This window comes from Manduca sexta, chromosome 17, assembly GCF_014839805.1.
Source record: "Manduca sexta isolate Smith_Timp_Sample1 chromosome 17, JHU_Msex_v1.0, whole genome shotgun sequence".
Taxonomy (NCBI): domain Eukaryota; kingdom Metazoa; phylum Arthropoda; class Insecta; order Lepidoptera; family Sphingidae; genus Manduca; species Manduca sexta.
In genome coordinates this window covers 737995-763144 of record NC_051131.1, presented here as the reverse complement: position 1 = coordinate 763144, position 25150 = coordinate 737995, and the positions used below count along the sequence as shown (strand labels likewise).

The following is a 25150-nucleotide window of genomic DNA, read 5'->3' as shown; positions in this document are numbered from 1 at the left end:
CAGACACGACTAATACAAACTAACAGCAAAATTGGCACCCCCTTTTTTTTCAAGGAAAGGAAATTTATAGGCCATTATAAACACAATGTCCACCTAAGCCTCACCTGTCTCGTCGTCGTGTGTGCCATTAGTGCCGTTGCATCCGTTGTGACCGTTGACACCGTTGATGCCGTTGCATCCGTTAATACCGTTTACGCCGTTAATTCCGTTAACGCCGTTAACTCCGTTAAGGCTGTGCTCGTCCGCCTCGTCGTCGGAGTGCGTCGCGGCCTCGTAGCCGACGCCTACGATGACGCGCGGCATGTCCGCCTCGTCTTTCAACCAGGGGTGCTCCAGGCACTCTTCCACTGTAAGACGACCCCTGGAAATGAAAATATTACTTACAGAAGTGAAGAGAGGGAAGGGTCATCAATAGTTTATTCATATCCAAATCTTATAATGTATTTTTTTTATTATATCTGAAAGTTATACTTATTTTGTTCTAGCAAAAGGAAGACCAGGGAATTGTTTAACTGATGGTGATCACCACAGCTCATGGACTTGCACATATACTGCAAGAATGCTTGCATTACATGGTCTTAAATATTTAACAAGAAAAAGTCATTATGATCTTCCTACAACAATACCAACTCACGTCAAAAGTAAAGATATCGAATAGTAATTAAAGGAGGTAATAACACCGGCTCCAATAAACCAAACTCACTTCGGATCAACAACAAGGGTCTCCCTTATGAAATGCACGGCGCGCTGCGAGACGCCGCGGAACAAGTCCCTCGGGAACGAGAGCTGGCATTGCGCAATGTTCAGGTACGTCTCCTGTTTGGTGTCGCCCGCGAACGGCGAGTACCCGCTGAGCAGCACGTACGCAAGCACCCCCACGGACCATATGTCCGCGGCCAGCGACAGCGGCTCGTATGACAGGATCTCTGGCGCTGGAACAGGAAACATTGTTACCGATTAATTTATTATCTATTTTACGTACGCCCTAAACTGCCCTTTCGACTATTTTTATCATCTCCATCCAATGCTTGTCTGGTAGAGATCGCCTCGAGCGATAAGACCGCCATTTGTACCACCAATTTAATCATTTCCACCGTCTGTATAAAAATTTGTCTTCGTTTATTTATATTTTCGGTGTACAATAAAGCTTCAAATAAATTAATTAATTAATTGTGTACTGTTTTTGTTATGTTTACGCAAATGTTAGACATCGAAATGAAACTAGCTTTGCTGGTGATAACTTTACGGCATTGTGAGCTTGTTCTGCGCAGATCGGACCCGCATGGGCTCATTTTTTTAATTTTATATCATTTTAAAATGTTGATAAATATTGTTACGTTGACTTTTTGGATGTCCTACAACTCAGCCCACCCCATGCCATGAAATTTGCTAAACCTTCGAAACGTCGGGAAAAAATAGAACATAAGAAACCTCGACAAAGTCCGAGAACAAATTTTATTTCGATATAACTTGGCAGTAGCTTTGATTCGCGGCTATGGGCATAGCTTAATAAAGATTAAATCACTCTCTGAAAAAATCTGTATCTACCAAGAAAAGCGTAATAAAAATGTATTTATATTTTTTTCAATTAATTAAAAAGGCGAGCACATTTTTCAGTAATATTGGATTATAAGTTTCATTTACTATATGTCATTGCAATATATCTTTCACCCTAGGACAGGGATGGCGAACCTTTAATGGGTAACATGCCCTCCAGGAACGGTTTTATTTATCCAAGTGCTCCTTTTTAGCGACTTTTTCTATCCATATTTATTTTTTATTTGGACTCGGCAGAGCCTTCACTGCATCTGATGTTAAAACGAAGTTAAGCCCAAAGAAAAAAGCATATCAATGTTTGGCATATTACTCGCGTGCCCGAATTATTTTTATTTTGTCGCGTGCCACTGGTTCGCCATCCCTGCCCTAGGGAATCAAAGATGTAAAATCTCATAATATCCAATGACTATACTGGCTCCAATGACCTAATTTAAACAGTACAGCAAAAAATCATAAAACTACTGTAATAAACAAATAACGACCTCAACGCTTAGGACGCAGGAATCATTTTTATATAAAAACTTATTATAATAAAACTACATAAATACGTTTATGCGTGACAAGTTTTATTTATTCCGTGTCCATAAATAAATTCAATGTATATAATAAAAATATCATTAATTAAATATACCCCACCGTTAAAGTAAAGTATCATAATTTTGTCATTATCCGAGTGAGTCTGAGAGCTGTTCCATGTACATATTCATACGAGATCGTAACCATAGTCTTTGGATGACAAAATATAAATATTTACATCCAGGCAGGGTGGTATTTAGGCTTCTTGTTGGGTGTCTTATTGAATTATAATTAAAGCATGTAGCGTAAAGGTGTTTTCATTTGCTATTAGGTGGACTTAATGCGAATAAACATAGTGGTTTATGTCACAAACATTATATTCCTTTTATTTTTTATTGTGACAGTTGGCAAATAGCATTTTCGCAAGTTTGATATTTCCCAATAGCAAAGGGATCTTTTTGACATTAAATTACCCGTTTAACGTATAAGTATCTATATGGAAAATATAATTTATTTACAATAAAGATATTAATAGTTTTCAAACGTGCCGTTATGGCTTTGACAAATTTTCCTTTGGGTTCCAAGGCCCCCCAATCGCCTCCCTAAGTACGCCCCCATTTCACATAAGTTTGCGTGTCGTAGCGCTGGAAATTTCTCAATTAACTTTAATATTGTGGACCTATTCACGTTATAACGCAGCGCGCGCGGGCCCGCGGGCCATACGCAAAGATTGCATTATTTGTGACTTCATTACATCCACAGTACTGTTTAACATACTGCATATTTGTTAAAGATGATATTATGTACAAATGATAAATAAATAAACGGTAAGCTAAAGTCTAGCTAAATAAAAATTTCATAATGTTTCCCCTCAAAACCTAAGTTTAGTTAAGAATTGAATACCTAACTGTGAATCTAACGGAGACTCAAATATTTCGTTAGCACTCTTTCACTTCCAAATCTTTGCTTCTTTGAAGGTAGTTTCCACACAATTTCCTAACATTACCAGTGGTCTTGGACTACCAATTGAATCACTTGCAACTTCCCAGACATTGAAATTGCTATTAAGATATTTGTATCCACACGGATAGCGAGTACCGTTTACCAACATCCAAGTAAGAGTGTCGTATTCCGGTTTCAGCATAATAATGTCAACTGGCACGGAGTAATCACCTCTCGTCGGTCGACTCTTTGTGAGAACCCTAAGGTGTACCTTTTCGTGGCGGTATAAAAAAAACATCGTCAACTCACCGACATAATCCCTCGTGCCTAATATTTCCCTGACGTGTGCGCCGGACTGTATCGCTCTGCTGATGCCGAAGTCGCAGATGAGCAGCTCCTCCCCGCTGGCGGTGAGCAGCAGGTTCTGCGGCTTGAGGTCCAGGTGCGCGACCCGGCGCGCGTGCAGGTGCGCCAGGCCCTCCAGCACGTGGCGGAGCGCTCGCCTCGCCGCGCCCTCCGAGAGCCGCTCCTCCTCGTCTAGTAAGCGCTGGAGCTCGCCGCCCGCGCATAGTTCTAGCACTATGGCCACTTCTGAACGTGTTTCGTATACCTGGAAATTGTGAAAATATATTTATTTAATAAATATTTAATAAATATATACAACTGTTTCATAGATTTTTTACGTTATATCTTAAGGTTTCTATTCGGTTTAATGTAGAAATAATTGTTTTTCGGTTTCCTATGATTTTACTGCGATATAGCAATGTCAATATCATTAACATTAAAGGAAAAAAATATATATCTAAAGCATCATTCAACATCTCATTTCATCACGAAACAATTTATGTTAATACCAAAAAGTATATCTACATTATAATTCATGTCTCATTTCTTACACATATAAGCTTAGCGATAACATTTCTTTTGAAACGCTGGTAACGAGTAAATAATTCCGCAATTACATCGGCAGAGAGGTTTTCCACCGCGGCGCCATCGCTTCGACCTTTGTCTTCTCCGCTAATGTCGTGTAACTCTAACTGTTCTTTAGTTCTTGCCGTTTGTGATGTAATAGCGATTACATTTTAATATTACTAGCTTATGCTCGTGGCTCCACTCGCGTGAAAAAAATCAGGGATAAATATTTTCCCGGGATAAAATGACTATACTCAAGAGCACTCAGGAGGAGGATCAGAGGATTTTGAACAGGAAGATAGGTCATAGGCAAATTTTATTACAACCTGAATTCCACACGGGCCAAGCCACGAGCAAACACTAGTATACTATAAATATGGCATATGTAGTACCTCGTGCAAGCTGACGACACGCGTGCAGTCCGCGCACAGCGCCAGCACGGCCACCTCGTGAAGTATCTCGCGCGTGGTGTCGGCCGCGCGCCGCCGCTTCCTGATGAACTTGGCCGCGTACTCCTTGCCCGACACCAGGTGCCGGATCTTGCGGACTGACGCGAATTTGCCCCTGGAACATGAAGAAGGAATTGTTATTCACTGTGATAGACAAGTTTCTGTTAAGAGCGTTTAAATTATATATGGAACTCATATTTCCAACTCCTCGAATCAATTTCGTTGTGAATAATGACAAATTGTTTTCCCTAAGACTGGCCGAGCTTCACTGCTCGGTGCAATATGCGCGCCACTGCTGATCCTGGCTTACAGGAGTTGTAGTGGTGGGTGTGAGGACGGGAAAGTCTCTCAAAGATGGAATTGATAATAATTTCCTAAAAGTAAAACATGAATTATTTTTAATTCGCGTCAAGCTTAATGGCATTTAATTCGGTATATCTCTCTGAATCCTTTACTTATTCTAGGTTCTTTAGTAAACATGATATATACAACAGAATTTCCTTTGCATAAGCTAAAGAAACTCACAGTTTCTTAGTTTTTATGATCATAATAAATGAGCAGCTTGGAATGAAATTATAACAAATTATCGCGTATAAAATAAAGATTATTAAATGACCAAAATTCAAATAGAAATCTCAACACTCGAAACACAGCCTCCCCACTGGGGGTAGAAAGCGGCACAACAAATCATCGAGCAGAGAACACCGAACAACCGACCATAGTGCATTTTCATTAAGCTGTCTCGAGCCATGACAAACAGAGCCATAAACACTTCACGCGGCGCCGGTCGCGTCACTCACCGCAATTAACCCCGCGCTGTGAATTATTAGCACGGGAGAGCTATGAGCTATGGACTAGTGTTTGGTTGCGACATGGTTTATTACTTTGGATGGTGAGTACGCTAAGACTTGGGAACAGGGCCGGCCCTTCTATCGGGCGGACGTAGCAGCCGCACCAGGCGCCGAGGGTCAAGGGACGGCCTCTGACCCGTGATGGCGAAGCCTTCTAGGTGCGGGCTGATCGTTTCCCGGGGCGCCAGGTCCAAGGGAAGCCACCACAGGCATAAAATTAGGATCTAAAAAAAAGTCGCCAGAAAAAAGGAGCCTAAAAAACAATTCTGAATAGCTAAGGCTGAACTTGCTTCAGATGTTTTGGGTTGGATTTTCATATTAAGATATATACAAGTAATCGAAGTTTCGAAGCTTGCAGCCTTCATAACCACGAAGGTCTTTGCAACGTTTGAAGACAAAATGAAAGAAATTTATCGGAAAAAAATTGTTAAGTTGTTTAATTTCAATATCGAACACTTACGTACAAGAAATTATTATCTGAACATTTGTTATAAGTAAACGCTGAACGAATTCGGACTAAGTCTCGAACTTCAATAGACTAAATCATAACATATGTATAAGTACGCTTCTTTTCCACCGAACTGTTAGAGCTTACACCGACAAAAAATCCTTTAAAAACACTATGTAGAAACATTAATTGTAGATTGTATTTCTTACAAGCTCATCATGGCATACACTTGACACAGATCGAGACGTGCGCGTAATTCCGCATTCGTCGACATGCGACATCGCAGGCGCCACGTGTTAATTGCCAGCTCGGATTTATGCTGTACGCGGAACTAGCTGTACAATGTACAGCGCTGTATAAGGCCTTGTGCACACCGGTGCGTTTGTTTATTCACACGGTGGTCTCATGCTAATGAGCTATTGTGCATGTGTGTCAGCATTAGCAGGATACGATTTTCGTATTGGATGAGAGGAATACTACCGCGCTAAGCGCAAAAGCGGTATGTCAGGGAAACCGTATTTCGAGATAATCGAAGTTTTGTAAATATAGTTTTGTATGTAAAACTAAGATAAAGAAACTATTTTAAGGTTTTTTTAACAAGTTCTAAACAAGATAGCGTTATTTAGGTAAGTTCATTGGATGGCTATTTCTTTAAGCTACATATCTGACGACGTAAAAATCATGATATTGTTTTTTTTTTAGATACCGCTTTTGAGGTAAGCACGGCAGAATAGGGAGATTAAAATAAGACTGGATTACCAGTATTATATTATATTTGTATTTCACATATACACCCGTATAACTAATGTTATACGGGTGTATATGTGAAATACACCTAATGTGCAACAATATTACCAGAAATACCAAGCCTTATAATAATATTTATACTGTATGGAACTAGGTCATAACTAGACAACAACCACGGTGACTCTCAATTTGTCACTCATTAAAACCGAGTGAATCAGCCGTTTTTAATTCATTAGACGGGATTTCTAACTCTCAAACAATGTGTGTAGAGACGTTTTGTGGTCAAAAAAATAACTCGTGATGCGCACGCGCCGAAAATAAACATTACAAGAATTTCAGTTCAGTTTTACGTGGTTACAATGCGGTAGGAAAATCCATAAATACAAAATAATTGTGTTTTCATTCATCCGCAATTTGTTCTATGAAATTCGTTTTTTGCTTCAATTAACAATTATCATAGGTAAAAAAAATGTGACAGGGTTAAAGTAATTAAATCAAATATCTTGTAATAAATTTGGCAGTATACTACCATAGGGCTGTTATTAAATAACAAAAAAGCAGATGATTAGTGACAACCCTAAATGACGCCTTATACGAGTATATTCAAGAAACGCTTAATAAAAAGTTACGAGTGAAATTTCTCACGTATGTAGTTCAATGCCGTTGATGTACTCTAAACGCGTATTTATAAGTAATTTGTTACTTGAATTATGTTGAACACAACATCGGGGTCAATGCCACTGGGCGCGCTCCACTGCGGGGTGGTAATAGGGTTGCCATGTGAAAATAAATTAACGATGCAAAAATTATATTTATGTTCAAAATGGTATTTAGGCAACCTTATTTTTACGTACAGTAAAGTTTATAATTCAACATAGTTACTTCAAATTACTAAGTAAATCGATTGTTTTAATAACCAAAATCAATATAACAGGCAAATGAATCAAATGGTATAAAGCCAGTAGAAAATGCTTCAAACACTCATAATACTAGTCGAACCGTAGTTGGTTACAAAATAGGAAGTGATAAGGTTGCATACATCCTCTGGAATCTACACCATGAATGTAAACTGAAATCCGACGACGTAGACTAAACCGTCGACTTTAGAACTGTCCTTTAAAAATATACTTAATTTATATGATAACCTATGTTCTTATAAAGTAATACTGTAATCCATACAACTATCACGTCTTAAAAACAGATATTTCTATTACAAAAACGAAATGAACCGTACGTAACGATACGCGACAGATTTATGTCTCGTCAAGCGACATTTCTATGTAAATTCCACGAATATGACGACACTGACAGTGTTGCCATACTGATTTAAATAAATTACATAACCACGTTCGAATGTTAAAATAACTAAATAATAAAACGGTTCAATAAAAATAACACAAACACTATTAGAGAATGGCTTTTTCAACGCGCATGGAGTATAAAAACGTATTTAAATGTATAGCAATTACGTTGAGACTATAAAAAATACAATTGAAATTCCGAGACATTCTCGGAATTTTAACATATATCTAGATTTGTGGGGAATAGGCAGGTATTGTGATGTTCCCTCGCCCTACTTTATTGACCTGAAAGCCCAACCCTTCAATCAGTTTAATGCTAAAGATTAAGTGTGAGCGATAAGTTAGGTCCACTACAATCGCCGACATAATAGGGGGCGAGCCTATTTATAGGGGTCCCTATTGACCCTATAAAACAATTTACAAAAGAGGTATATTGATAGGGTAAACCTTATAAAACAATTCAATAAAAAAGTATATTAAATTGAACGATAACCTAACCAGTAGATGTTGAGTAATTAAAACAAAAGAAATACAATTGACACGCGCAATCCCGACCCTACACTAAGTCTGGCGTCACAATATCAACATCTCATCATTATCATCATCTTTGACCACTGCTGGACATAGGCCTCCTCTAATATGCACCTATTACCCTGTCTCAATATCAAAATCTACAAGATATCTTCTCCAGTCGCTCTACTGACCTACAATAATACATCGCACTGAACATCAAGTGACCCCAAAAACAAATACGTAATTTCATCGCACGAATATTCAACCCCAAAGGACGTACCCACGCGTCCTTAAAGGACAAAGGGCGGGACGACAACGGATCGATGCGCCGGCGGCCGTCACACTGCCCTAGATAAGGGCGAAGGGCCGCGACACGGCGCGGACTGCTTGCGATTCGCCCCCTCCGAGCAGCGACCGTTTGAATGATGAATAGGACAAGTTTATCGCCTGGTGAAGTGAAATGTCATTTCGATGATTGGTTTGGGTGTATTTGGGTTTCTTTTCTCTTTCCAAATGAATCAAAAAGGTGTTTCACAATTTGGTTGTGGGGGGTGGTGAATGTCCGCTATTTGACACGTAGCTTGACTTATAGTACAATGGTGCAAGTTGTGGTATACAAATGGGCAAAGTTGGGGACGATTGGGATCATAATTGGTATGGGTGTACTTGGCTTTCTTTTCTTTTTCCAAATGAATCAAAAAGGTGTTTCACAATTCGGTTGTGGGGGGTGGTCGAGTTTCCGCTATTTGACACGTAGCTCGACCAATGGTACAATGGTGCAAGTTGTGGTGTACAAATGGGAAAATTTGAGAGCGATTAGGATCATTGGAATTTAATGTTCTTTTTCATCAAGTTGATTTTATTATTCTTCGTATCCAGAGATTCGTTCGTCTTTATTTCTCTCATTCTTAAATCTTAATGCATCTACACAATCAATCATTTTCTGTTTAAAAATACTCAATTTGGTCCAGGTAATGCAATAACATCAACCGTATCGTCAATAAATCGGAATGCTGAATATTTTTAGCCGTGACTTGAGCCCGCGACGTCGCAAAAAGTTCAACTCGCCGTGTCACCTCACTACAAGACTTTTGACGTGTCATTACTCAAACACTATTTTTTATACGTGACTTGTGGGAAAGAACTTGTGTCACTATGATGAATTGCGTTGCAAAAAACACGGGACGAATATTTATGGGATTTATTCGAGATTTATATCGAGAATCGACAATACTTGTATGAAAGATTGGCCCTTAATGTCATGATGGGATGGCATGAAATCACGTGGATGGATATAAATTTGTCGATGTGTGGTACACTGTGCGGCTTTGCAGTCTGCCTGTCTTATCGAAGATGCACGTGAGTTTATATATTATGTTCACTATTATATACAAAATGGTTACAAAATAAAATCAAACTACAATTCATCGAAATGCAACAATTCAAACCGAACGCAAAAGCAAAAACACTAACCGTCCAGACTAATTTATGGTATGCGATTTAAATACCAATCCTGAACACACAATCCGTACAAAACCTGCATGCGCGGGCGCACATTTCGAGGGAATTCGGCGAAACGGCGCGCACCTGCCGCTGTCGAGAGCAGATGGCAGGCGAAAAAACCTTCGCCGGATGGGCCGCGGAGGTGCAGAGCATTTCGGCAGACTAATTGTAAACAACTGTGTGAAAGGGAGATTCGTGTGCACCTGCCTTTTGTCGCATTGTCATGTCGATCGCTGAGAGTCGTGGTTTTTTTTTTTATTTGCCGAGACGAGCAAGCCGGCCGGTGATGGTAAACTCTAGCTATAAGTAGAAAACACTCAATTTCAAATTAAGTGTGAACAGCGCTTGTTAACCGTGGGAATATTAATTGTTCTTTCATAATGCATCTCACTGACATTTTAAGTTAAAGAAAAACTCTAATTTTGATTTAACAGATAAGGGGCAGACTTAATTTGTGTAGACAACATAATATCACGAATTAATTCCTTATCTTCCTTCAGGGATAGGTGCAGATATAAAACATCAACTTTTCTTCGTATAGATACAAAATAGTTTACATTACAAATGGGGACACTAGTGGCTAGATTATGGATTAATGTTCCCCGCTGTCCCGTAACGAACGCTTCCGTAACAACCGTACATTCCAGACTCATACACTATGTATTGCACATGTCTTTACCCGGTCCGAGGTATGGCTATGGACAAAAGTTAGTACTGTGGCCGCGGCGCGACTCTTTGTTTTCAGAAGAAGGCATGAAGGCAGATTAGATCAGTACAATCGAAACCATACAGATTTAAAAGACGAGAAAACAAAGTTTCCACTGTATGATTTTCTCTGAACTTTACGTGTCATGTAGAGATAGATCAGACGTCGCGCTAGTGGCGTCTTCAATTCTACAATAAAATCAAAGTACTCCACATTAGCTCAACTTAGTTGCAACGTATCGAACGTCCGCATAGCCACTCGGGTCACAATCGCTATCAGCCGACATCCTGCGTAACAAATTGAATGGCGAACCCATTAGAACGTCATAATCAGATAGCTACGCGACGCGCCGATCTCACTCAATTGCGCAATTTATCGCTCGCCGTGCCCATGATGAAGTTGCACTCCGACAAATATTTACGAGCGCCAGCTTTATGAATATGCGAGCGTCCGACGAGATGATAAAACTCGCATTTTTTCATATAAACACGGCAATGTGAACGATGTTAGTCGTTTGTCACAATTACTATAAATCGGTGCGTCAGCGGTCAATTTCGTAGGGGTTTTGCGGGAGTAGATAGCGAACGATCGTATCGGTAATATCGCTATCGACAATTAATTTTTATAGAATTAAATAACGTGGTTAGCAAGGTGTTTGCCTAAACGGTAAGACCGTAGTAACGTCACTTAATATATGAGTTTTAAATTTACGTAGTGAATGGTAGTGCCCTAAAATGCTGTGACAGCTTGACCAAGAGTCGCATCGATCTTTAAACTTACTTTCAGCACAATTCGTGTTCAGATTGGGCAACTCACGCACTTTAGCATGGCGCAACGGGCCCTGCGGCGGGACCCGGATACCTACGCACTTGCGCAAGCACCGGAGCGATGACCGGCCAAAAGCGAAACCGCGTCCTTGACAGTGAAACGCGCCGTCCCGGTAATTATTCATGAGTTGCGCAACAGTGCGGCGAGGCGATGGCTTCGGCGGCCGATATCGATCAATATCAGCGTCATCGATGATCGGCCACCGTAACAGGAACGGGTCGCGGCGATCTATCATCGCTCGTTATTCGACGCGCCGTCGCTCGTCACGCGTTTGAAAGGTTGACGCACACTCACCGCTTCGACACCATAACAGCTTTAAAATATTACGAAATAAAATTGAACATAAGCTACCTATACATCGCATGGTAATTTAAATTGATGCATTGCAAAGATGTCAAAATCTCAGATTTTTGGGATAATTAGTACACTATTTTTGAATAAACTTATACATATACTTATATATATTTTTTTACATACTCTGAACCGTAGCCATCTAGAGTGTAAAGGCGATAAACATGCTAACCCTAGCTCAAACCCGCCTTCGATGAATCATTTGTCGTGAATGTCATAAAAGCTTACATTCCGTATATAAGGACACGCGGGCGGGCCGAACGCCGGCGTTTAGCTGCCACACGAAAAAGGCACAACCACCTACAATTACGGTTACCACCGATGCTGGTCGCACTGTCGCCGACCACATTTGGTCACAATTATGCAGATCAACCGTCTAAGCGACATAACGAGAGGTGCGGACGTGACGGCCTTGCGACCGGTTAATTACACGCGTGACGACCTTCGCGGTGTCGCGGAGATTCGCGCGCCGGGCGAACGCTCGCGCGGCAGTCGTCGTACAGTATTGCGTTGGTTGTTGGAGGGCCCTCACACCATTCGGTTTTTGGAAGGTTTATTGCGTATGTAGACGAACTGCGGGGTCAATAGTCCGTGCCAGACGGATGGTTTAAGGGTGCGAGGACACGGCATCTCCACACTCTTATTATAGTAGACAGGAGATTAAGAAAATTTGTACAACACGTTGGGGTACTATTGACTGAGTAGATTCTATACTAACTTCATTGTATTTCAAAATTTCATGCATAGTTCAACACAATGTTGAATCACGAATAATACTACTCAGAACATAGTACAATAAGCAGTCCTGTTTACAATTTGTTAAACGGCTTACCCGTCGCGTCATTCAAAATTGAAAAAGATGTGACACTGCCACAGCTAGCTGCAAGTCGTCGCGATATTAAATCTAGTACATAGGCTTATCAAGCGTGCTTGTTGTTAAATAATAACAAAGCTGGGCATCGTTTGAATGAATCACCCCCACACACTGTTATAATTTTGGGGCTGTTACAAACTATTGTTCGGGGAACAATTGTCTCAAATTGCGTGTATTGTCTCACGTTGCTTCATTTCATATTTAATTCTAGTCATTTTATAAATAAATATAATTATTTTCTTAGAATCGTCCCCTCGTCGGAGTCATGTTTCAATGAAATAAACTTTACGTCCAATGTGCCATCAGGGTTTGTTAGGGGAAGGTGCATCCACTTTTCGTCGACATCATTTTCGTCTCAGAGCATAATTAGCACCGAATGATGAATGATGGCGGAATTGAAACGCGTTTTAGAATACACGCCGATTTCGACTGTCGAGGCTACAACAAGCGTAACACTACAACTACACGCATCGTACACTGTGAGGTAATTGTAAGATTGTAAGATAGTGTGACCGAAGATAGCCCGGTTCCTAACTTGACCCACTATCCATATTTTTGTTTTTTTCTTAGTGTTCTAATGCAATAAAACACAACAATTGTGTTATTTCTTTTATCATTGAATTCTATATTATGTAGTGATTGATGTTTCAATTTAATCAAAGTTCATTCTTTATATTTCATGGATGGAGATTTTAAATTTAAATAAGCCATCAGTAGTTCCATTACCTTACAATTATCGAGTATGGTTAAAAAAATTAAAAAAAAAAGTAATTATTTGTGTTATAGTTATAACACTATACCTATTAGTATATATACACTTTAAGTTACTAATTCAAAATTCTGTGTTTACGAAACTATTCCGGCTTTCTTTGTCGCGTTACGTAAAAAGGGCCATCAAATCCCCACACGCGTCACGATCCTTGAAAACTGTTATCAAGATGAAACAGATCCGCTTTGCATACAAAGAAGATAACGCAACACCTCCCGGGCCGGGGCGGTGCGCGCATCGCACCGCGTTGCTCAATATCAGATAGGTTTACTGTATCTATTGCGCAACGTATAAGGGACGACATAATAATAATTGGTTTGGTTAAAATAAATAATCTGGGCGTAACATAAAACACGTTTTCACGTATCAATAATATGTTTTGGGTATTCCTGTAGGTCCAAAAAGAAACACAACGAACTAAGATATATTATTTCAAATAGTAAAATATAAAGTACTCATACTTTAATAAGGATTAACAACCACGTAAGTAACTTCCCTAAACATAAAACTTTACTTGACAATGATAATTTACACCAACCATCATAATAATAAAGAAAATAATGAAATATACACAGTTATCATCCGCCCGTCCGTATTATTAGCTATGGAGCGAGAGGCTGCGCGGGCGCAGCGGAGGCGTGGCTCACCTAATGGAGACATGTGTATCGACCGCTTTATCGATATTCTTTATATTACATCTATATTTATGGACAACTCTATTTTGAAATCTCTTTTATACTAGTTGTTAAATCTGTTATGTACCTTTTTGTGTTTAGCTATTTTTAACCCACGAAAATGATGACATGGAAATATAAATATAATTTAAAGTAAAACAAATTAATTGCAACTCAAATCGATCATACATTAATAGAAACATATGTGCATTACCCACATACTCGTTTCGTTAGTCACATCTCAATGTCAGAGATTGGAAATAAAGCCAACTCGACCAAGTGTCAAAACTTGCATGTTAATTGTCGTGTTTTGTTCAGATAATTTGCGTTTATTGGCAACACTCACCGTGATGCGGAACGAGAATTGTAATGCGTGTATGATACAGTGTACTCGACACAGCACAGTTGAACACGGATTGATTTTGGTAGAATTTATTATATATTCGCTCGGATAGCGACCATCGTCAACAAGGTGTTAAAACCCGCCATAGTGGCCCACGTAAGTGTGTCGCGTTCCGGGATTAGCCTGTGTATATCCATTTCCAACAGGCCGGAATAATTGTGTCAACTGCCGAGGGTTAAGCATCTCTCGTCAGTCGCCATTCTATTGGACCCCACTGCACTTACCATCAGTTGCAGTGGGGACACTTTGTCGTGCCAGTACAGAAAAAAAAATAATGATTCATAATCAAAGAAATAATAAAAGTCACAACTATAATTGAACATGTATGGAACTGAAAGCGACGTTAATTCGCATAAAGAACCTTATACATTGTGTGAAAATTAAGTGTTTTATTTGAAATATGCTTTTCTGTTTTGTGCTCATCGATATAACATATGCTTAGCCTTTACCGCCTTTCGGACGATGCCGAGTAGAGCCCAAACTGTTTGAGTAAATCGGGATTGAAATGTGTACACAAAATTTATTAAATATAGAAATGTACTTTACGACGTTTTAAATGAGAGTTTTTTAAGATTTGGCGCCTACTACTATAGGATTTGAAAATTGCTGTGTAGTTTGAGGTAGCTTCCAACACATTATAAACACTTTAGCTAAAGGACGAACAAACATCTCTGACATTGTTGATGTTTCTTATAAAGTTGGTTATTAGCCAGCATATGACCCATTATCAAAAACTATGGCATATTCTGAACAGACGCGCCCTTTCACTTCTCCGTTACACCACATGACACAAAATTACCGGACCGCAAAAACACCACTCCCAAAATATTAACACGTGGGCTCGTGTAGCCCGCAAAAACTGCATTATACCTGCAGCGTGACGTGCGCACGCGCAGCTGCAATGCACACCTGCCATATGCCGCATTACGTATGGAAATCTGGATTTTAACGACCCCAATCAACATATAAAACTAACAAATTACGTTTAATAACATCACAAATTGGGTGATTAGGAATAATTATAGCAATATGGCTTATACAGGACTTAGGTTATTAGGTATTTATTCCAGTTATTAAACGAACTTTTGATCGCAGCTGCGACCGCAAGAAAGTTTTCGAATTTTTATTACTGAAAAATAAACAGTGGGTATCTTATTCTGCGCAGCGAACAACACCAAATAAAAATATACATATAATATACACATACTAACTACAATACGACTATAAGGTTAGATTTCGGTTAACAAGCTGTTTCCGCGCTCGTTAATTCGCTACTCGCAGCGCTGCAGCGCGACGGGGGCGGCTCGCGAGCGCCGCTCATGTACCAAACACTTGTTACATCACGCAGCAATGAACTTGAATTGATACGCGTGCGGGTCTGTTGGACCGACAATGGAAGAGTTGGATCGAAGTTGTATTGGGATTGAACCGTTTTGATATGTTTATGATTACAATTATTGACCTAGAATTAACGTACAATTATTGCCTGTAATATATGGCATTGCTTTAGTTCACGGGCGCCGGATGCTTGCTCGTTTGTCTACTGAAGCAAAAAAATAATAATAAAAAAAGGCCTAACTAATATTTCGACGTTCGAAGCCCATGTCGAGAAAATTTTTGTGTCAGCTTTTCGTTTTAAAATCACCTCACTTACCGGTGATTTGGATTTTGCCCGAAATCGAGACAGGTTCGCCTCCTATCACATCATAGGACGGATATAAACTCGGCCTCCGGCGGAATGTGGGTGCACTCTCTGCGTCTCTACCTAACCCTTCCGGGATCAAAGCGTGAGATTGTGTAGGTTTTGAAATGAAATAAATCAACATCAACACTATTGATGTCATCTGGTACATTATAATTCATAGTTTACATGGATACAGGGTTTAATCGCAAGTAAAAACTGGTTAAAATATAGTATACTGAGTTGTAAAACGTTTTAAGTATTTAGCACATTCATTTGTTATGGATATATTTAATTTCGTTTTACTATTCAACCTTGGGTTAGATTTTGATTTGATATCAATTATTTAATGCAATTTATGTCCGATGCCAGTTTTTTAACAACTTGTTAAAAGAATTGGCACAAGGCTTGTTAACGTTTTAAAAGTATTAAACTTAAATAATATACAATTGTATAAGGCTAGATATTGCTTATTTTTGTATGCGCCATTATGCAATTACTCTTGTGAATCGGAATATTTTTTAACTCATGGGAAGCCGCATTGTCAGTGAGTGTCGTGGGCTAGTATGCGGTCTAGTTGCACAAATACTCCTACCATTATAGTGGTGAAAGGTGAAATATTCCGAAAGGGAAACCCGACACAGCATGTAAGTACTCATACGTATAATTTCGGTCTGCAAATCGCTCTTATGATAATTAAATTTTATATAAACTTCGAAAAGGAAGTCCTCGGGATTTGGGTTCCTTGGATTCTTCTTCACTGCTCTATTATGTGTGTTTATGAATGGAATAAGCAATTACCTATATTACGGCTGGGTTAATCAAAACCAAACAACTCATCTCAGGCCTCACATACACTCTCATATCTTAAAATATCCATAATTAACCTAATTGCACGATAACAATGGCGTTCTCAATCAAGGTGCGCGATGCGCGGGCGCCGGCGCGGAAGCGTCGCTGCAAACAATATCGTAATTGGTCGGCCCACGCGCAACGCCCATCACTTTTAATATACCGCCACACGTCGCCACCTCGCAAAATGATAAAATAGATCTGATATTAATAGAATATTTATTGTAACGATTTTTGCAGTAAACTGATTATAGTTGGGTTTTTTAAAACGAAAATAAATAAAACAGGAACTTTATTGTATAATCTCGCTCTATTTTTTAGCTGGTTCATTATTACAAGGTAGGTACTATGTAATTTTTTACTTACGTTGGATAAATGAGATTGAAAATTTTCGTGTTGGTAAAAATTTGATAAGATTCCCCCTATATTTATTTCGGGATTAATTGATTATGTCTACTTACAAAAGACATAATTATCTAATTAAATTCGTGCAAGAAATAAAATATGGAACCTTGTAATATTGATGCAGAGACTTGTCATTTAGGTTGCTCGGTGCCGTACACTGCTTTTAAATTGGAAGGACTGTCTTGTGCTGCTACCATATAATATGGTCAGTCGTAACTACAAGCATTAGAAAAGCGAGTAGCTCGCCTAATCATTCAATTAAAAGAAAAACAAATCTTAAGGATATTCCAGTATTCCACAATACGGCCCCATTACCAAGAACCTTCCAACACGATCCGACATCAAATCACTTCCTACACATCAATATGAAATATAACCCTCCGACGCATACATTTATTTAGAAACAATCGTCCATCAGCGGGTCTAATGGACCGAACAGTACGTTATCACGGTATCGGAAGCCGGCGATCTTAATAGCCGGCGACAATGGACCGGTCTATTGGGCCCGGGGACCGGTCGGGCCCGTTGCGCCGATGCAAATGCGTATGATATCGCGCACCCGGAAGGCGGTGCGTCCTTCGCGCAAAGGGTTACGTGACTCGGTACAATTGCCGCGTGCTTGTACGTGGAGGATATCGCACGTCAAGAAAAACAGAAACTGTTTCGAAACGCGTCGCATTTGCGAGTATTTGTTTTTTTATTCGTCGAAGGCGGGTTCTAATTGCAAACTTTGCGTATAAAGGTTTATAAACGGTAATCGAGTCTTCGGTTTTCTTAACCAGTAATAAGATTCAAGTAATAAAATAATAAAATTATTTTTTGTCCAGTTATAACACGTACGTTAATCAGACGACGAAGAACAAAAAATGTCATTAAAAAAAACCCCCCAAGAAATAAATCACCGACCGGATCAAATCGATATTGATGAGCCGACATCGATCAGCGGAGTCATTGTCAAAAAATGCACGGCGGGGTCCTTCGGGCCAGGTAACACTTTCTCCCGATAACCTTTGCGGCGGGCTGTGATGCTGGATCGGCGACCTCACGAGCGCAGGCGCCGGCGAGCGCGGTCGATCATACCCGCTCCTTATTCGGCCCGCTTCGCTTTCTATACCGAGCTGTTACTATCTGATAAACTTCGGCAGCGTGTGGACTCATAATATGCAGGGTTGGCAAATTAAATTGCATAAATAAATAAAAAAAATGTAGAGTGCCTTAATAAATCTTGATTATATCTCTCATATCCTGTGGTTGTTTTTATTATGCTACTTTGTAATGAAACGATAATTCATACAATCTGCATAAACAATAAATCCGCCAATAAATGCGTCGTTATTAATTCTTGGCTGTACGCCCGTGAATTGCAAACATCCACGTGATTTGTTATTTAATATATTTTTCGCGGTTTCTACAATGATTAAGCGTTAGCACATTAGAAATAGATATAGAAATCCTTTATTGCAGAATGTAGATACCTAATATGCAGGTGGTTTTTAATTATAAAAATGTTCTATCTCTCTCTCTTTCCAATATATTCTACCGGAATAGGTGCTGATGTGCATTACTGCTATAATACATACTACTACTACTTTTACATAGTTTTTCTTTGTATATATGGTTTACAATAATTTTCTCATACATTTACTATATTATAGACTTGTTTGACAGTTGAAAACACACGAACAGCCACAATCGAAAGATAAAAAACTATTCCGTAAGCCCATTGAATCATCGCTAGTGACTACATTATCTTTATACCCTAATAATAACAAAAAACAAAGGTACCTGTTCACAATTGAAAATCAATATACAAATTTAGTGACAACCCTAACAAAATCCGATACGTTTGTGGACGGGACAAAAAGCAAACACATTGATATCTGGCGCACGGCGCGGCATCGCGATGACAATGCGGGCGGAAACAGAGCAAGGTCGGCGGTATCGCTGTGTACATTTCTACCGAACCACTGTGTCAATGGGTCCCGTCTCTTATCAGCGTGACGGAAGGGATGGTGTTATTACTTTTTTAGTGTAGTTTAATTTTGACCCCGTAAAAATAAGCAAAATGAACAAGTTCTTAACGTATTAAGATCCCAGGGGTGGCAATTCTCACTAAGAAGTTATTTATGCGGATTAATTGTTCAATCAATTATGCCACCTACAAACTACAGCTACAGATCTTTTCGATATGAATTAGGAATTCTCAAACGTATTTGAAAACCAACTTGCAATTGTCTTAGACAGGCCTCTATGCTAAGTTTATTCATCGCAAACAACCCCTTTAATACCACTTCCATACAATCATTTCTTTATTTGACGTGCTTTTATTTTTTTATTGCTTTATTGTTTGAATGATGAGATGAGCTTGCCGTTCGCCTGATGGTAAGTGATATGACCGCCCATAAACAGTAAAAACACCATCCAAAACCTTGAATTACAAAATATTGTTTGGTATTCCACTGCGCTCGCCATCCTGAGACATGAGATGTTAAGTCTCACTATGTCCAGTAGTTACACTGGCTACAATGTCCTTCAAACCGGAACACAACAATGACTACACACTGCTTTGGCGGTAGAAATAGACATTGCGGTGGTACCTACTCAGGCGGACTCTCACATATGAGAGATCTACCATCAGTAAATTGATGTATCACCAATGATGAACATTACCCTAGCCAACTTACACGCGCAAGGACTTTACGCTTAATTACTTAAATTCAATGCGTGGTACAAATCGATATTTCCTCATCAATAATCTCTGGTTTTCACGTGCCATTAGCCGACTCGTTTGACCAGGTTTAATGCGAAATGCCGGCTTAAAATTGTGGTTTAAAGTTCATTCTTCCATGTGACTGGCGTGTAAAGCAATTAATCATTGCTTCCTATATTGGATGAGTGATGGTTATCTTAAAACCGATGGTACCCTCTTTTGTATTGTTGATAGGGTAGGCAGGTAAACATGACGTCAACATTATTTTTTAAGGGTTGAACTGTAGCAGTATTTAATCTATTAATAGTATTCCGTTCTTTTATTTCCAACCTCATTTAAGTATAGCAGCTCTATAACCATCTTTCGACTATCACTAATCTTTTGTATCAGAATATGGTAATTAATTCAAGAAACATGACATATATTGCATCGTTTCTTTGCCCACCACTTACTATTTAGGACGAACAATATCGCATACAAATACTGCGTGCAAGTTGTTTTTAACACCGGATAGTTATTAAGATGGTAAGCAAAATGCCGTTGGAGCTACTGAGCTCCACTGCTCACACATAACCTCAAAAACGGTAACATCCAGCGGGACCGAAGATTACATTGTACAATTTCAACGTAATGAGATGCAATAAATCATTCGGCGAGGGACGGCGCGTCGGTATCGCCGGCTGACGGTTTTGCCGGTTGACGGTATTGCCGATGCCGGTATCGCCGGTGCCGCGGTATTGCCGGAAATGGACATGTGATAACGATGCGCCCGCGCTGGACGGGTTAGCGTGACACTTGCGAATAGGACGCTGTTTTATATCTTTTGTTTACACTAACTTGAATATTTTTACGGCTAACGATACAAATTTTAATTTAACATAATATTTATAGCGTTGCCTCGAAGATGAACCATAGTCTTGGCAAGTCTTAATGAATTCGATGAAATGAGGTAAGTATGTATGATTTAAGAGGTTTGAAAACCCTGCTTTTATTGGTCGTGAGGACAAACGCAACGTTAGTAAATAAATTATTCTATAATAAATAATCTCATTGAGGGAAGTAAACCAAGCCTTAAGAGAAGCTTGTGGAGGAATCAGGAAGATCGTGCGCTTCTGGAAGGAGTTAGGCTGGCTAGACCCATAGTCGGCATCCATACAACGGCCCGACCTACTACGAGCTAAGTGCGGAAAAAGGAGCCCGTCAACATAGAACATAGGAAACTAAACCAAACTCAACACAGCTTCCACCAATACAATCCACAACACAATCGGAACGTGACATCCGCTCGCTACAGCTGTAGCCGACTCCGGCTATTCCCAGCGCTAACAAGTAACTCGCATTAGACGCTTTGTTCTGCACAGCTGGTCGAGGTGTTAGCTGTAAAAGGACAGTGCGACTATGTTACTGCTCGCCAAGTCGCCCACACGACGGCGCCCGGAGCTTGGTGGCATTCGTCTTTGTATTATCATCCATTCTATTAGTGTTTTTACGAGATTAGCATCTTACTCATTCATCGAGTAAGCAGCAATTTGGACTATTTGAACTGACACTGACTTAAAAACTTGAGAGGTATAATAAATTGTTAATAAACTGTTTAGAAAATTAGTATTAAATAAAAGCGAAGGAAAAATTGCGACAAACACTTCTACGAAACTATGTCTAGGATTATAATGATGAATAATACTGGCCATATTCGAGAACGATCTAATACGATATGAGTTATGGGGTCAGAGCGTCGCAATAAAGATCAGTATCGCTTACAGCGGCCAGTTAGCATCTAGATTTCTAGACAGCCGATACGCAGGATCAACGGCCCGCCGAACTCCGCCCGTGACCCGCCTCAATATGGGTCATTGCCAGCACATAGTAGAATTTTACGATAACAACCATTGGCAAAATTTCAAGACATACCGTCTGTAGTACGTCTGTGGTGTTGCGTGAATCATCCGCGCAGCAATGAGTCCGTGTATGACTCCCGCCGAGCCGTATTATTTTTTGTTCATCAATCGCGCATCACTCTTAATTAATATAAAATAAGGTTCATTATCGCGCGATGTGTTTGTAACAGAATTAAATTTAGAATAACGGAAACGGCGACGGCGCGTTTGATTTTCTCCTTTCATTCCCCATCGGCCTTCGCATGAATGAGATGCCGCGGCGCGGTCAACGCTCACGCGCCCCGTCCGCGCCCCGTCTGCGCCTCGTCCGCGACCCGTCCGCGACTCTAATTCCGGCCGCGGACACTCAATAATATCTAATGGATTTATGGCTCATTAAGGCGATACGTCGCCGGCGGCATTCCGTTCGGTGTGAGTTGTGACGGGCGCATAGCGAGGCGATTTGTTAAATAAACATATTTTCGGTTCGTCGAACCGCGCCAGAATAAACGCGGACTCGCCGGAGCTAATGCGGGCAGTGAGAGCGATGCAAGGTGCTGTTGATGTCTACACCGTATTCCCTAACGCAGATCGACGCGGGGACATAACGCAAACGCGCCGGTTAACGTAATTCGGAAGCCGTTGAGTGCGGTTTAACAACTATCGATTAACTTTGGTGTTCGATTACGTTTCACGATGGAATTTGGGGTGTAAATGAAACTCTTTTACAAATTTCTAAGAAGTTGCGGAGGCTTTTGTATCCACGTGTTATGTTACCTAAAAGAATTTGTTTAGGTTTCTCGTATGAGCGCAAATTGTAATAGCACTTGAAATGAACCTTAACATAATATACTCAGGCAAAATCCATTCAGTGTAAAAAGTATCGATGCTGATTAATTTGTGAGTAGGTAAGCATCACAAAAGATTTCCATTGTCTTATAACTACCGGCTTTTAATTCACGAAATAATCAAAATGCATACAATATATTTAAATAAACCCAACAAGCAACCGCTAGCATTCTCATTCCATAAACAGTATCACTAAAGCCAGCCATAGACAACGGCTTACACTAAACTAAGTACTGTAGTAGACAAAGAAACAAGATGGTTTTCGGTGACGCGGCGCGCAATAATTTACGGCGACAACGAGCGCATTAAAATTATATATTTATTGTAATACTTGAGCATTAACGCGGTTCTATGACTGCTAACTATATTTAATATAGGGTTTGTGAGTTTGTTTGTATAGTAAAGCGATTTAAAGATTGCCGGTTTGAAGTTGGTTGCGAGTTGGGGCACATTTATTTTATCTAGGTGCAAGAGGATAATGATATATGTAAAAGGGTGTATCAAGGCGGTCGTTTGTAGCATCATTGTAAGAAGACCTGGATACTCTTTATGTCTTCAAAGCTTCCAAATCAAACCCAGAACCTAACAGTATACTGCCTAAGTACGCTGCCACTGGTCCAACGTTGACGGTCAATTCCAAATATGTTATATCTTTACGATGAACTCACGACCTTTCTGATGGAAATGTTTTAGTTCAGCTCACATAGATTACAGTAATTCAGGGCAACACGGTGACCCACTAAGGATTATAATTTGCCCTGTTACAGTTTGACCTCAAACAGACCTTATAACCGAAGGGTTAACCAGCTATCAGAGGTCTAGACGTCTTATAATATTGTTATTAATCATAGTTCCATCATAGAATCGGGATCAGGTAATTTGAGATTGTTTTTCGGATAAATAAAACGTGACCTCAATCAAAAATGAAAACACTATTTCCGATAGTATTTAGAGAAAAAAATCAAAAAGGCATGCTCTTGGGATTTAGCAGCACACTCTCACAAAGTACCCGAATATTAGAATATTCAATAAAAACACACACAAGACTATAAACACTACAGGAGACAACAAATCCAAAGTCGACATATTTTGGAATTAAATTTTGGGAAGCCGATGTCACGCGGGGGACGTCAATCTAAAAATTAATATAATTTAATTATAATCACAATCCTAATTCAACGGAAGAATGACAATCACTTTATTGCGAAACGCATTCAACTCATGCGCTTACCCGAGCCGTACATTAAAACAATATATTTATAGTACGGCTAAAACATTAAGATGTTCGTCCCGAGCGCCGTAAACAGTGCAATTTTATTCTAATGGCCCCACAGCGGGAACGCACGAGCACTGAATTTTATCCGATAATTATCCGCTTGTCTACGTTTAGTTGAGAACTTTTAATTTAATTGCCCGTTTAGTATATCAACTTCACGCCTTGTGCTTTTGTGTGCGGATAACAATGGATATGTCCCGATTTAAATATTTTTATATCCGTCAATTGTAAACAAAAAGTATGCACGTAGTTACGAATTTATCGACACGGTTAAAAAAATTAAATAACTTAAGGAAAATTTATAGGTGCTATATTTGAAACCGATGTTATTTTGTGTAGAATATAACATCGGCTTCAAATATAGATACAGACTATCCCTTCGAAACAAAAAAATATGGTCATCAGACATAATATAAAGAATATTACATACAGCTTGTAATAACCGTTAAGTGTATGTATTGGTGTATCTATTTAGTATTTTATACGTGTTAAAGAATTCCTGGTAATGTCACATTAACATCACATTTAACGTCAATACTTGAGGGATAAAAATCTGTTGTTAGGATGAAAGGCAAAAGGAATTATATTCGATAATAAGCACTACATGGAATCTTATACATTTATATTAGATTTAATTGTCTATTAAATTAAAAAAGTCTATATTAAAATGATATTTAAGATTCCGACTAAGAAAAATTTACTAAATTGACGTCTAAGTCAAAAATCTGTTATGAAATTTTTCTATATAGTAATACGAACATTTTGACGATTTTTAAAATAGAACCGGATGATAAACTTTGCCAGTTTTGAGACTATATTAATCTATGTATGCGTAACATACATACATACATAACATCACGCATTTTATCCCCGAAGGGGTATGCAGAGGCGCAACTAGGGCACCCACTTTTCGCCAAGTATGTTCCGTCCCATGATGTGATAGGGGGCGAGCCTATCGCCATATCGGGATAATGTATGCGTAACATACAACCATCTATGTATGTAAATACATACTTAACAACAGAATTCATTACCATCTAATAATTATTTCAAAACCGTACATCCAATTAGTATATATTTATCTTGTAAATAGTGTTTAATTAAAGCTTTAATAAAGGTAAATAAGTGCACAAATGTCAATGATAATTATCGTACA

At 39.4% G+C, this 25150-nt stretch overlaps 1 protein-coding gene across 1 annotated transcript in view; it reads right to left on the bottom strand.

Annotated features, from left to right (window-relative positions):
- Positions 1 to 25150, bottom strand: part of LOC115451782 (serine/threonine-protein kinase 17A) — a 208148-nt gene that overhangs the window by 2613 nt on the left and 180385 nt on the right. Inside the window, exons 2-5 of the mRNA XM_037439763.1 lie at positions 4320 to 4491; positions 3325 to 3625; positions 704 to 932; positions 105 to 361 (exon numbers count right to left, since the gene is read on the bottom strand). Of these exons, the coding sequence (XP_037295660.1) occupies positions 105 to 361; positions 704 to 932; positions 3325 to 3625; positions 4320 to 4491 (959 nt within the window). The remainder of the gene's footprint in view (positions 1 to 104; positions 362 to 703; positions 933 to 3324; positions 3626 to 4319; positions 4492 to 25150) is intronic.